Raw genomic sequence first — 15,326 nt, 5'->3', positions numbered from 1 at the left:
TGCCTGCCTATTTCAGAGTTTTTTAGTGCCTAAACATCCTGGCTCTACTCATAACTCATACCTGCATTATTACTCCAACTATTGTTGCAATTAGTGTACAAATGGCCTCATTACTTATTTCCCCGCCACAGGAAATAAATTCCATATGAGTTACTTCCTGCAGCCAATGTTAACTCAATCTAATCTGTGCTTCAAAGACCTTCATTTGGACAAAGTGGATGGGGGTGTAAGTATGCTTCAGTTATTCATTTGTAAACTCTGCCTTGCTGCCCTTACATAATACCAATACAGAACATCTGGTATACAAATGGTACTTCCACAAACCCCATTCCTGTATAATTCAAAATCCCCTTAAGGGACAGAGAGAGAGAGAGAGAGAGAGAGAGAGAGAGAGAGAGAGAGGGGGGATGCAAGGGTTACTTGTCGTTAGAGAAGTCAATGTTCATATCGCTGGGGTGTAAACTACCCAAGCAAAATATGAGGTGCTGTTCCTCCAATTTGCGCTGGGCCTCACTCTGACAATGGAGGAGGCCCAGGACAGAATGGTCAGTGTGGGAATGGCAGGGGCAGTTAGAGTGTTTCGCAACCGGGGGATTCAGGTAGGCCTCGGCACACTGAGCAGAGGTTTGTTTAAGAAGGAACTGCAGATGCTGCAAAATAGTAGGTAGACAAAAATGCTGGAGAAACTCAGCGGGTGAGGCAGCATCTATGAAGGGTCTCGACCCGAAACGTCACCTATTTCCTTCGCTCCATAGATGCTGCCTCACCCACTGAGTTTCTCCAGCATTTTTGTCTACCTGAGCAGAGGGTTGTTTGCTTCCTTGAAGAGTGGTAATGTAATATGAGTAATATTTGATTTAATTTCTTTCTTCATCCTTATTTCATGGGAACTGGTGAACACCCTGTGAAAGCATGAGCTGTTTCTCCCTCCATAAACACTGCCAGATCTGCTGAGTACTTACACCTCTCATGTTCCGCTTTTATGCTGTCTGCGTTAACACTGGCTAAATAATCAAGTCAAGTCAAGTCACTTTTATTTCTATAGCACATTTAAAAAACAACTCTCGTTGGCCAAAGTGCTTTACATTGGTGGAGGTACTAATGTTATACAACATTGGTTCATAGATTAATTACATACATAAATACATACATATAGCCCTCCCTCACAGGACGTCAAGAAAGGCTTGAGAGTAAAGATGAGTTTTAAGTCTCGACTTAAAGGAGTCGATGGAGGGGGCAGTTCTGATGGGAAGAGGGATGCTGTTCCACAGTCTAGGAGCTGCAACCGCAAAGGCACGGTCGCCCCTGAGCTTATGCCTAGACCACGGGATGTTCAGTAACCCCAAGTCGGCCGATCTGAGGGACCTGGAGGTGGTGTGGTGGGTAAGCAGACTTTTGATGTAGGTGGGGGCAAGCCCGTTAAGGGCTTTGTAGACATAAAGGAGGAGCTTGAAATTGTATTCTGAACCGCACAGGGAGCCAGTGGAGAGAGGCCAGGATCGGGGTGATGTGGTCCCTTTATCGGGTGCCCGTCAGGAGTCTCGCTGCGGCGTTTTGGACCAGTTGCAGGCAGGACAGGGAAGATTGGCTGACTGAATAATGAGCTTTTAACTGTAACCTCTCCATCTGAGGTGCTGACTGTGTTTGACCTTGGCAGGTGCGCCCAAGGAAGACACACACGGAACTGATGTTTATCCTGTGGAGCTGCAAGATGATTCCTTTCCCGGTCACTGGGGTCGAGGTGCTAAGCAGACAGGTTCGCTGCTGTCTATTTGATGGTCAAAGGGTAAGCCACCTGCTAATATGTACTTGATGAGTACATTGTAGCTTGTCCCACCATGGCAGTAGTAGTCACCTCCCTTCCTACCAACCTCCCTCCATTGACTTGATCCACCCTTCAGCTGCCTCGACAAAGCCAGCAGCATCAGGCACGGAAATCCCTATCAAAACATGGGGGGGGGGGGCACAATTTCTTAGCGGCCATGCGCACCCACACGCACGCAAGCAAGCGCGCATGCGCACACACGTGAGGCTTCGGCAGTGGGCCCTGTGGACGGTAACATCGGGAGTTGACCTGGTTGGTGACCAACTGAACTGCAGCAACAGCAGCTAAGAAACATAGAAAATAGGTGCAGGAGTAGGTCATTCGGCCCTTCGAGCCTGCACCGCCATTCAATATGATCATGGCTGATCATCCAACTCAGTATCCTGTACCTGCCTTCTCTCCATACCCCCTGATCCCTTTAGCCACAAGGGCTACATCTAACTCCCTCTTAAATATAGCCAATGAACTGTGGCCTCAACTACCTTCTGTGGCAGAGAATTCCACAGATTCACCACTCTCTGTGTAAAAAATGTTTTTCTCATCACGGTCCTAAAAGATTTCCTTCTTATCCTTAAACTGTGACCCCTTGTTCTGGAGCTTCGTCCGCCCCGAATCGTGGGGCTTGAATCGGCCGGTGGGGACCTTCAACATCGGGAGCCTCAATCGCCTCGATGCAGCAGTTTGATTTTAAGCTGCGCCGGGTGCTGAAAGGCCCCGCGAAAGGGCCGATTCACCCCTTAGAAAGCGTCTGATCAAGTTCGGAATACAAAACATGGGGGGGATTGTCCCCCACCTCTCAAAGCATGGGGGAGGCGTGTGTCCCCACCCCTCGTCCCCCCCAGGATTTCCGCCCATGAGCAGCATAATCAAGAACCAGTCTCACCCTGGTTTAAAACGGAGACGAGGAAACACTTCTTCACACAGAGAGTGGTGAGTCTGTGGAATGCCGTAGGAAGTACATCATCTGTATATCCATGTGCCAATCCAAAATACACCTATTGTATCTGCCACCACCACCCTTGGCAGTGCATGCCAGGCACTCGCCAGATGCTGTAAAACAAAACTTGCCCCGCACATCTCCATTCAACTTTGCCCCATCACCGTATGTGTTACAGCATCTGGTGGGTGCCTGCACTCTAGTCTTTGACATTTCCACCCAGGGTAAAGATTCTCACTGCCTACCGTCCCTTGGCCTCCTATTATTTTAATTCAGTTGAGTTTATTTTAGAGATATAGCACAGAAACAGGCCCTTCGGCCCACCGGGTCCACGCCGACCAGCGATCCCCGCACACTAACACTATCCTACACCCACTAGGGACAATTTTTACATTTACCAATCCAATCAACCTACGTCTTTGGAGAGTGGGAGGAAACCGAAGATCTTGGAGAAAACCCACACAGGTCAGGGGGGGAACGTACAAACTCCGTACAGACAGCACCCATAGTCGGGATGGAACCCGGGTCCGGCACGGCATTCACTGTAAGGCAGCAACTCTACCGCTGCACCACCGTGACCACTGTGAAATATTATATACAAGACTAAGTGGGACCTGTTGGGTCCCATGTTCACACGGGAGGGCTGGTCCCCCAACGCAATATTCCACCTCTCCACCAATTCCAATATTAGTGGCCAATGGGGGGGCTTTCTGGAGTGCTGGTATGGGGTGGCAGCTCAGTCCCTCAAGCCTGATCTGCTGGCAGCTCACTCACGGCTGGTGGACTGGCAGTTGACTCATGACTATTCCTTGAAATTCCATTTCAAGCAGGGTGCAAGGCCACCAAATTCAAATCCATGTTCCTACCATTTGCAGTAAGAAGTGCCTTTCAACTTCAAGCCACACCCAAGCCATCATTTGCAGTAAGTAGTACCTTTCAACTTCAAGCCAAAGCACCCAAGCCACCATTTACAGTAAGTAGTGCCTTTCAACTTCAAGCCAAAGCTCCTAAGCCACCATTTGCAGTAAGAAGTGCCTTTCAAGCCAAAACACCCAAGCCACCATTTGCAGTAAGTAGTGCCTTTCAACTTCAAGCCAAAGCTCCCAAGCCACCATTTGCAGTAAGTAGTGCCTTTCAACTTCAAGCCAAAGCTCCCAAGCCACCATTTGCAGTAAGTAGTGCATTTCAACTTCAAGTCAAAGCACCCAAGCCACCATTTGCAGTAAGTAGTGCCTTTCAACTTCAAGTCAAAGCACCCAAGCTACCATTTGCAGTAAGTAGTGCCTTTCAACTTCAAGCCAAAGCACCCAAACAACCATTTGCAGGCAGTGCCTTTTTACTTCAAACAAACCATATTTTCATTTTCAAACCACATTAAGGGTACTCACAGTTGTGTAAACATTTGTTCAGTGTTATTCAGAGCTCAGAGAGATGTGACCCTTGGCTTCATCCATCTTGGAGAGACTGAGTGAGGCCCACCACTTCCTGGTTTTATAGTCTCTCCCCCTCCGTCCAGCAGGGGCAGCAGAGAGAATGGTGAATTTAAAAAAAACATTAATATCTCTCTGATTTGTCATTGATGGGAAAAATCCTCTGCACTCGTAATGCGGAGGGGGGCTCTGAGCGAGGTGGCCAAAAATGACGGCCGTAGGTGGCGGCGTTCTGTCGGAAATCGCAGCACAGTGGGCCAAAAGCAGTCAAAATCAGAGATTTAGTAATATAGATTTCTCAAATGATACAGATTTTTTACCAGCTTCTGACGCTCCAGACAATACAATCCAAGATTGTTCAACCGCTCCTCGTAGCTAATACTCTGTAATCCAGGTAGCATTCTGGTCAAACGTAGGCACAAGAATCTGTAGGCACTCGTTTACCAAAATAGACACGAAGCATTTGATAAAGTCCCACATAGGAGATTAGTGGGCAAAATTAGAGCACATGGTAGAGTGCTGACATGGATGGAAACAAAGAGTAGGGATTAACGGGTCCCTTTCAGAATGGCAGGCAGTGACTAGTGGGGTACCGCAAGGCTCGGTGCTGGGACCGCAGCTATTTACAATATACATCAATGATTTGGATGAAGGGATTCAAATAACATTAGCAAATTTGCAGATGACACAAAGCTGGGAGGCAGTGTGAACTGTGAGGAGGATGCTATGAGAATGCAGGGTGACTTGGACAGGTTGGGGGTGGGCAGATGAAGTGCCAGGGCATATGGGGAGTCAGGGGATATGGGGAGAAGGCAGGAACGGGGTACTGATTGGGGATGATCAGCCATGATCACATTGAATGGCGTTGCTGGCTCGAAGGGCCTACTCCTACACCTATTGTCTATTGTCTATTGTCTAAAGTGCCCCAGTAGCTCAATGGGTCAGGCAGCATCTCTGGTGGGGGAAAAAAGGCACAGTGCTGGAGTAATAGCAGGTCAGGCAGCTTCTTTGGAGAATGTGGACAGGTGATGTAAGCACAACAGAGGATGTACTTCCTGCGGCAGCTGAGGAAGCACAATCTGCCACAGGCAATGATGGTCCAATTCTACACGGCCATCGTAGAGTCTGTCCTCACCTTCTCCATCATGGTCTGGTTTGGCTCAGCCACCAAGCACGACACCTGGAGGCTGCAGCGAATCGTCCGATCAGCAGAGAAGGTTATTGGCTGTAACCTTCCCTCCATTGACAAACTGTACACTGCAAGGGCCAGGAAGCGAGCGGGTAAGATCATCTCAACCCCTCTAACCCTGGCCACAAACTCTTTGAATCACTTCCCTCTGGAAGGCGACTCCGGACTGTCAAAACTGCCACAGCCAGACATAAAAACAGCTTTTATCCACGAGTAGTAGCTCTACTCAATAACCAAAAATCTTTGGTCTGGTATTTTATTTAATTCACATGTTTAATCGATAATGTTTTATTATTAATGTGTCATTCCTAACTGTCACTGTAAGTCATGTTGTCACTTGCGGGCGGAGCACCAAGGCAAATTCCTTGTATGTGAATACTTGGCCAATAAACTTATTCATTCATTCATTCATTCATTCATTCATTCATTCATGTATGAGGTTGTGACCCTTCTTCAGCTGATTGTGAGGATGAGAAAGCTGGAAGTTGGTTTAAACCACATAATTCGTCTTTACTTAATGGCATTTTCTCCTGTATTTCAGGTTCTCAGCAATATCCACACCGTAAGAGCAACTTGGCAATCAAAGAATCCCAAAACATGGACCTTTTCTCCAAGAGTATGTTTACCTTCCACTTCTCATTTCTAACAGTGAGCTGGGACGCTATGGAACGCGTTACATGAGTTAATGATCAAAGAGATTAAGATAATCAATATTAAAGAATGTTTAAGAAGGAACTGCAGATGCTGGAAAAATCGAAGGTAGACAAAAATGCTGGAGAAACTCAATGGGTGTAGCAGCATCTATGGAGCTAAGGAATGGGTAACGTTTCGGGTCGAGACCCTTCTTCAGAAAGCTCCCCCCCACCCCCACATCGGACTGAAGAAGGGTCTCGACCCGAAACATCACCTATTCCTTCGCTCCATTGATGCTGCCTCACCCGCTGAGTTTCTCCAACATTTTTATCTACCCACAGCCTGATGAGCATTGAACTTTAATACTTCACCTAATCAAAATCCAAAATTTTGAATATCCAAATGCGCTAGATCTAGTGAGATGATTGCGCCTATCCTGCTGATGATATATTAGTGGTAGGTTTATAATAATAATAATAATAAATTTTATTTATGGGCGCCTTTCAAGAGTCTCAAGGACACCTTACAAAAATTGAGCAGGTAGAGGAAAAACATGTAAGGGGAATGAAATAAATAGTAGAGACATGACTAGTACACAAAGTAAAGACAGAATTCAATACAAAACACAGTATGAGGCAATTAATGCACAGATGAAAAGGGACGGGGACGTGGGGCTAAGGATAGGCAGAGGTGAAGAGATGGGTCTTGAGGCGGGACTGGAAGATGGTGAGGGACACGGAATTGCGGATCAGTTGGGGGAGGGAGTTCCAGAGCCTGGGAGCTGCCCTGGAGAAGGCTCTGTACCCAAAACTGCGGAGGTTGGACTTGTGGATGGAGAGGAGACCGGCTGATGTGGATCTGAGGGACCGTGAGGGTTGGTAGGGGGAGAGGAGGTCAGTGAGATATGGGGGGGCCAGATGGTGGAGGGCTTTGTAGGTGAGGATCAGGATTTTGTAGTTGATCCGGTGGGAGATGGGAAGCCAGTGAAGTTGTTTGAGGACTGGAGTGATGTGATGCCAGGATTTGGTGTGGGTGATGAGTCGGGCGGCTGCGTTCTGGACCAATTGGAGTCGGTTGATGTAGGTGGAGCTGATGCCAAGGAGAAGTGAGTTGCAGTAGTCCAGTCGGGAGGAGATGAAGGCATGGATGAGTCTTTCAGCAGCGGGCGGTGTGAGAGGGGGTCTGAGTTTGGCGATGTTGCGGAGATGAAAGAAGGAGGTTTTAATGACATGGCGGATGTGAGGCTCAAGGGAGAGGGTGGAATCAAAGATCACGCCAAGGTTGCGGGCCTGGGGAGATGGGGAGACAGTGGTGCCGTCGATGGTGAGAGTGGGGTTATTGATTTTGCTGAGTGTGGCTTTGGAGCCTATGAAGTGGTGGAGTTTATGAAGTGGTGACACTAGAGACTGCAGGTGCTGTTATCTGGAGCAAAAAACAAACGGGCAACTGGACACCACGTGTGTAAACACAGCTGGAATCCTCGCTCTCTGCATACATTTCACTGCTAACACCATTTAGATTTTCTGTTAATCAAAAGTCTCGACCCGAAACGTCACCCATTCCTTCGCTCCGTAGATGCTGCCTCACCCGCTGAGTTTCGCCAACATTTTTATCTGCCTTTAATATATCAAAGAATGGGTTGTGATTCAGGTTTGAAGAAAAGCAGATGAAAGGAACAAAGCAAGTATAATGAACGAGGATTAGACCTTGACAGCAACGTGTTGGGCCAAACAGTATGTTTATGTACAGTTTCTATGTTAAATTGGTTTCAGTAAATATCAGGAAGTCATTATTAACATTCCAAAGTTTATTTCTGAGATGATTGTTGCAGTGTAATATTTGTTTAGTTTGTGAAAATGGTTTTGTTTGCAGTTGCGATGGTGGCTTGGAATAGTTCTGCATCATGACAATACCACACGATGCTGTGGACACAAACAAAGTGGCCGTTACTGTGGAGAGGCAAGCTGGCCGAATCACTCAGCTCACTTCTCTCTGCGCAGACCCCGCCTCTCAATATTTTCTGGCTTTGTTTCAGCTTTGGTTTTACTGTGCAATGGACGGCACGGAAACAGGCCCTTCGGCCCACCTTGTCCATGCCGACCAGTCTGAAGAAGGCTCTTGAACCCGAAATGTCACCGATTCCTTCCCTCCAGAGAAACTGCCTGTCACGTTGAGTTACTCCAGCATTTTGTGTCTATCTTTTGGCACGCATAGGGCAGTGGGCAGGTGCTATAGACCTGCACTGGAAGGTAGACGCTCCTGCCCCCACGAGTCTCGGGCAGTTGGGGCACGTCAACCTGGGAAGGCAGTCCATCTAGGAGAGGGAAAACTCTGATTTAAAACCTCCACTGCCTTGTGGCCATATCCAGTCATGGAAAAGGCTCCAGGAGTAAACCTCAAGAAAATCAGGAGTTGGAGCCCCTAAGGCAGTTTGTCGTTGTCTACAACCTCGCTCTGGCAGCTCCTGCGACGGCGCTGGTGCCAAACTGTAACGGCCCTTGCTGTTCCTTTGGATCGATCAGTGACGTGGAGAGGGGGGACGTGCTGCATGGGCAACAGCCTGTCCTCCATATGACATCGATCGCCCAGGCTGCATCCGACCAAGGTCCGTCATGACCGAGGGGGCCTACTTGGCACGCACACTGGACTCGTCCCATTTGCCTGCATTTAGCCCAGAGCCCACCAAACCCTTTGTATCCATCAATTTCATTCAAAAGTCACAATTCAAGGTTAATTCCCGGGATGGCGGGACTGTCATATGCTGAGAGAATGGAGCGGCTGGGCTTGTACACTCTGGAGTTTAGAAGGTTGAGAGGGAATCTCATTGAAACATATAAGATTATTAAGGGCCTGGACACGCTAGAGGCAGGAAACATGTTCCTGATGTTGGGAGAGTCCAGAACCAGTGGCCACAGTTTAAGAATAAGGAGTAAGCCTTTTAGAACGGAGACAAGGAAATACTTTTTCTCACAGAGAGTGGTGAGTCTGTGGAATTCTCTGCCTCAGAGGGCGGTGGAGGAAGGTTCTCTGGATGCTTTCAAGAGAGAGCTAGATAGGGCTCTTAAAGATAGCGGAGTCAGGGGATATGGGGAGAAGGCAGGAACGGGGTACTGATTGGGGATGATCAGCCATGATCACATTGAATGGCGGTGCTGGCTGGAAGGGCCGAATGGCCTACTCCTGCACCTATTGTCTATTGTCTAATTGTATATGCTTCTAAAGCTTCCTCCAGCAGCTCATTCTAGATACGCTTCTTGGAATGATTCATTGCAAGAGGGAGGTTGAGACCTTTATTGAAAAGCGGCACAGTTGTAAATATTTGCTGACCAAATATTTAGATGCAGCAACAGGTATTGTGTGTTGACTAAATTGCTTAACTCGGATTGATTTCTTGATTGTTATCAGTGTCATAGAGTTACAGAACACAGAAACAGGCCGTTTGGTTGAACTCCTCCATGCCAACCACTCTGCTTTAAAGGGCCTGTCCCACTTGGCCATTTTTTCGGCCACTGCCGGCATCATATCAGTGTCGCCAAAAGATTTTGAACTTTCAAAATTCAGCGGCGTCAAGAAAAATGTTGCGAAAAACACTGCGTCAATACGTCGTCCCATTTTTCGGTGACCTGATACGTCAGTCAATGATGCCGACAGCCACCGAAACAATCACCAACTGGGATAGGCCCTTAACTGAACTACTTCCAATTGCCTGTCATGGGCCCATACCTCTCCTAGCCTTTCTATTTATGTACCTGTCCTAATCATAGATTTTAACCATAGAAACAAAGAACTGCAGATGCTGGTGTAAAAAAAAATACAGTAACTCAGCGGGTCAGGCAGCATCTGTGGAGAACATGGATAGGTGACGTTTCACAGAGTGCTGGAGTAACTCAGCGGGTCAGGCAGCATCTGTGGAGAACATGGATAGGTGACGTTTCACAGAGTGCTGGAGTAACTCAGCGGGTCAGGCAGCATCTGTGGAGAACATGGATAGGTGACGTTTCACAGAGTGCTGGAGTAACTCAGCGGGTCAGGCAGCATCTGTGGAGAACGTGGATAGGTGACGTTTCACACAGTGCTGGAGTAACTCAGCGGGTCAGGCAGCATCTGTGGAGAGTTTTCAGCCTAATTTGAATCATTTATTGCCACGGATAAGGGAACAAATATACTTGGGCAATGTTCACAAAAGTTATGCAAGATTACTCATTATTTACTGATTATATTCCAATAAAAGTCTTTGTAAATGAGGCCAATAAAGTATTAAGTATTATTGGAATATAATTCCAGCATCTTAGGCTTGCCTCATTAGAGGGCCTGTCGCACTTGTGAATCCCAAAACCCTGGGGGGCCCCACGGGACCGCGCGTCACTGCCTACGCCACCACACCTCACCGAGCGCCATGCGCGCATCATGTGCGCGTCACGACATGCGTTGTGACGCTTAAATTATGTCGCGCAAATGACGCCCAAGTGGGACAGGCCCTTAAGGATAAACATTGGGCATTTAAAGCTGCAGCCCGATAGCGGCAGGGGCCTTCGCATGCTTTCTTTGTGGAGTTTGCACATTCTCAGCATGACCATGATGTTATTTTATGTGTAATGTGCCTTTGACGACTTAATAAAGTCCACACATGCGTGGGGGTTCCAGCATGCGGAGGAGTTTTACTTACTGGTGAAGCTTGTCCTTGAACATGGATGTCTGCCAGGTTTCCTCCCAGATCTTCCACTGGTTGACAGGGTGGTGACAATGGCACACTGGCGTTTTTGTATAGACGTTGGGAGGTTGTGTTACAGTTGTACAAGACAATGACGAGGCTGCAGTTGGAGTATTGTGTTCAACTCTCACCAACTTCTACAGATGCACCACAGAAAGCATTCTATCAGGATGCATCACAGCTTGGTTTGGAAACAGCTCCGTCCAAGACCACAAGAAATTGCAGCAAATTGTGGACGCAGCCCAGACCATCACACAAACCAACCTCCCTTCCATTGACTCCATTTATACCTCACGCTGCCTCGGCAAGGCCAGCACCCCGGTCACTCCCTCTTCTCCCCTCTCCCATCAGGCAAAAGGTATAGAAGTGTGAAGATGCACGACGACACCACGGTGATAGGGCTGATCAGTGACAACGATGAGTCAGCCTACAGAGAGGAGGTCCAGCACCTGACAACCTGGTGTGCCAACAATAACCTCGTCCTCAACTCCAAGAAGACGAAGGAAATTATTGTTGACTTCAGGAAGAACAGAGGGGGCAGACATACCCCCATCCATATAAACGGGACTGAGGTGGAGCGCGTCTCCAACTACAAATTCCTCGGGGTACACATCTCGGAGGATCTGTCCTGGTCGCTCAATGCCACCAAACTGATCAAAAAGGCGCAGCAGCGTCTTTACTTCCTGAGGAGGCTCAAGAGAACTCACCTGTCCCCCCAGATCCTGACCAACTTTTACCGCTGTACCATCGAAAGCATCCTGACCACCTGCTTCACGGTATGGTACAGCAGTTGCACCGTAGCAGACAGGAAGGCACTACAATGGGTGGTGAAAAACGCTCAGCACACCATCGGTGCCCCGCTCCCTGCCATGGATGCCCTCCACCGAAAACGGTGTCTGAGACGGGCCGGGAAGATCATCAAGGACCCCTCCCACCCTAACCATGGACTGTTTGCCCTCCTCCCATCAGGGAGGCGGTACAGGAGCCTCAGGTCTCGTACAAGTAGGATGAGGAACAGCTTCTACAACAACACTATCACATTGCTGAACTCGGAGTCCCGCCGATAGATTTCTCAAGTCTCTTCGTCCACATTGTTTGCTTATTCTGTATTTTTATTTCTATATCGCACTATTACTACGAACAGACGCTAAACTGCATTTCGTTGAACCCATACTTGTATTTGTGCAATGACATTAAAGTTGAATTAAATTGAAATTGAATGCACACCTCCAGATTCAGGGGCAGTTTCTTCCCTGCTGTCATCAGGTAACTGAATCACCCTACCACAACTAAAGAGCAGTGCTGAACTACTATCTACCTCTTTGGTGACCCTCAGACTACCCTTGACCGGACTTTGCTGGCTTTACCTTGCCATAAACGTTATTCCCTTATTATGTATCTATACAGAATAAATGATCAGTTTCATGTATTGTCTTTCTGCTGACTGGAGCACGTAACAAAAGCATTTCACTGTACCTCGGCAATAAACTAAACTAAACTATTGGGTATAGAAGTTGGGAGGTCATGTTGCAGTTGATTAAGACGTTGGTAAGGCCGCATAGAGAGTATTGTGTTCGGTTCTGGGCACCATGTTATAAGAAAGATGTAATTAAGCCGTAACAGGTACAGAGAAGATTTACGAGGATGTTGCCAGGACTAGAGGGTGTGAGCTACAGGGAGAGGTTGAGTAGGCTGGGTCTCTATTCCATGGAGCGCAGGAGGATGAGGGGTGATCTTATAGAGGTGTATAAAATCATGAGAGGAATAGATCGGTTCGAAGCACAGAGTCTCTTGCCCAGAGTAGGGGAATCGAGGACCAGAGGACATAGGTTTAAGGTGAAGGGGAAAAGATTTAATAGGGATTTGAGGGGGAACTTTTTCACACAGAGGGTGGTGGGTGTATGGAACAAGCTGCCGGAGGAGGTATTTGAGACTGGGTCTATCCCAACGTTTAAGAAACAGTTAGATAGGTACATGGATAGGACAGGTTTGGAGGGATATGGACCGCATGCAGGCAGGTGGGACTAGTGCAGCTGGGACATGTTGGCCGGTGTGGGCAAGTTGGGCTGAAGGGCCTGTTTCCACACTGTATCACTCGATGACTAGTGTAGCTGGGAAATGTTGGGCGGTGTGGGCAAGTTGGGCTGAAGGGCCTGTTTCCACACTGTATCACTCTATGACTAGTGTAGCTGGGACATGTTGGCCAGTATGGGCAGGTTGGGTTGAAGGGCCTGTTTCCACATTGTATCACTCTATGACTAGTGTAGCTGGGACATGTTGGCCAGTATGGGCAGGTTGGGCTGAAGGGCCTGTTTCCACACTGTATCACTCTATGACACTACAGAAATGCTTGTATGTGGCATGTTACATTCTTCCTGCATTTTGAGGAGGAATTTCTTTAGCCGGAGGGTGGTGAATCTGTGGAATTCATTGCCACAGAAGGCTGTAGAGGCCGTTAATTAATATATTTAAGGCAGATTGATGGATTCCTGATGAGTATGGGTGTCAGGGGTTATGGGGAGAAGGCAGGAGAATGATGTTGAGTGAAAAAGAGAGATCAGCCATGATTCAATGGCGGAGTAGACTTCATGGGCCAAATGGCCTAATTCTTATGTACAAGCACATGAGCTATAGCAGAATATTGCTGCCGTGATGCCAACATCGAACACAATCAGATTTAGCAATGATTGGTGAAATATACTTTTCCACAATTTTTCCTACTTGCTCACAATGTTCTCAATTTGGAACGTTTTGAAAACGTATTAAGTGTCTGAAACAGTGCTTTGCATTTGCTACTTCCTATTGGTATAAGTTTATTATTGCCACATGTCTGGAGATACAGTGTAAAACTTTGTTTTGCATGTTAACCAAACAAATCATACATGAAGACGAGTCTTTACCCGAAACGTCACCTATCCATGTTCTCCACAGATGCTGCCTGACCCGCAGTTACTCCAGCACTCTGTGAAACGTCACCTATCCACGTTCTCCACAGATGCTGCCTGACCCGCTGAGTTACTCCAGCACTCTGTGAAACGTCACCTATCCACGTTCTCCACAGATGCTGCCTGACCCGCTGAGTTACTCCAGGATTTTATGTTCTTTTGTAAATCATACTGTACATGAGCACATTAAGTAGTCCAGAGAGAAAATAAACAGGGTGCATGACACAGGTTTACAGCGAGATAGATTGGAAGATTGGCAAATTTCTAATGTGAGGTATTATGGGGAGAAGGCAGGAGAATGGGGCAGAGAGGGAGAGATAGATCAGCCATGATTGAATGATGGAGTAGACTTGTTGGGCCGAGTGGCCTAATTCTGCCCTTAGACCTATAAACATGAATTAATCCGTAGCCAATAGGCAATAGACGTTAGACAATAGGTGCAGGAGTAGGCCATTCGACCCTTCGAGCCAGCACCACCATTCAATGTGATCATGGCTGATCATCCCCAATCAGTACCCCGTTCCTGCCTTCTCCCCATATCCCCTAACTCCGCTATCTTTAAGAGCCCTATCTAGCTCTCTCTTGAAAGTATCCAGAGAACCGGCCTCCACCGCCCTCTGAGGCAGAGAATTCGACAGAGCATATGAGAGGCCTGTTCAAGAGTGTGAAAAGAGAGGGGAAGAAGCTGTTCTTCAATCTGGTCGATTGTGCTTTCAAGGTTTTGTATCTTTTGCGCTAAAGTAGAGGGGTAAAGAGGGGATGGTGGGGTGTGAATGGGCCTTGGTTATGTTGGCTGCTTTCCCCAGGTAGCGTGAAATGTCGATGGAGGGGAGGCAGGCTTGTGTGTTTTTAGAGTCATACAGCGTGGAAACAGACCCTTCGGCCCAACTTGCCCACACTGGCCAACACCTACACTAGTCCCACTTGCCTGTGTTTAGCTCAAATACCACCAGGGGGCGCCTCGCCAACTGTCTGTCTGCCCCTTTGTCCCTTTTTTGTTACATTTAGTGGGGGTTTATTAAGTTTGTGTTGATGTTCTCTGGTTTGGTTTATGTGGGGTTTGGGATTTGGGGTCAGGGAAACTTTTTTTCAATCTCTTACCTTGCCGGAGATGCGATTGTTTTCCGGATCGTATCTCCGGTCACTCTGCAGCCTAACATCATGGAACTGGAGGCGTTGCTCGGGACTGACTTTGAGCCCCACCGCGGGGCCGTGGACTTACCATCGGAGCCTGCGATCCCTTGCCTGGGATCGACGCTCCAACTGCAGCCTGCGGATTTCACCAACGAGGAGCTCGCAGTCTCGGGTAGAGACCGATGTCGGGAAGCTCTGAACGACGCAGAAGGTTTCATCCAGCCCCGACCCGGGGTCCGATCGCCCTGTCAACGGAAGACTCCCCGACGGCAGGAGAACAAAGAATTGAAGAGATTGAACTTTTTTTCGCCTTCCATCACAGTGAGGAATGTGGAGGAGTCACTGTGGTGGATGTTTATGTTAAAATGTGTTTTGTGTGTTGCTTTTTATTTGTATGACTTTATGGCAAATCAAATTCTTCGTATATGTTGCAAAAACATACTTGGCTAATAAAGTATTATTGTGGGTACACAAAAATGCTGGAGAAACTCAGCAGGTGCAGCAGCATCTATGGAGCGAAGG

At 47.8% G+C, this 15,326-nt stretch overlaps 1 protein-coding gene across 2 annotated transcripts in view; it reads left to right on the top strand.

Moving 5' to 3' along the window:
• The window catches only part of nphp1 (nephrocystin 1), a 105,015-nt gene that overhangs the window by 44,512 nt on the left and 45,177 nt on the right, over nucleotides 1–15,326 (top strand). For both annotated transcript variants that reach the window (XM_033022019.1, XM_033022020.1), the window contains 3 exons: nucleotides 132–226; nucleotides 1,658–1,786; nucleotides 5,923–5,997. In XM_033022019.1, the coding sequence (XP_032877910.1) occupies nucleotides 132–226; nucleotides 1,658–1,786; nucleotides 5,923–5,997 (299 nt within the window). The remainder of the gene's footprint in view (nucleotides 1–131; nucleotides 227–1,657; nucleotides 1,787–5,922; nucleotides 5,998–15,326) is intronic.

This window comes from Amblyraja radiata, chromosome 5 (genome assembly GCF_010909765.2).
Source record: "Amblyraja radiata isolate CabotCenter1 chromosome 5, sAmbRad1.1.pri, whole genome shotgun sequence".
Classification (NCBI taxonomy): Eukaryota; Metazoa; Chordata; class Chondrichthyes; order Rajiformes; family Rajidae; genus Amblyraja; species Amblyraja radiata.
Note: the sequence above shows the minus strand (reverse complement) of the source record. Positions and strands in the feature narration are given on the sequence as shown.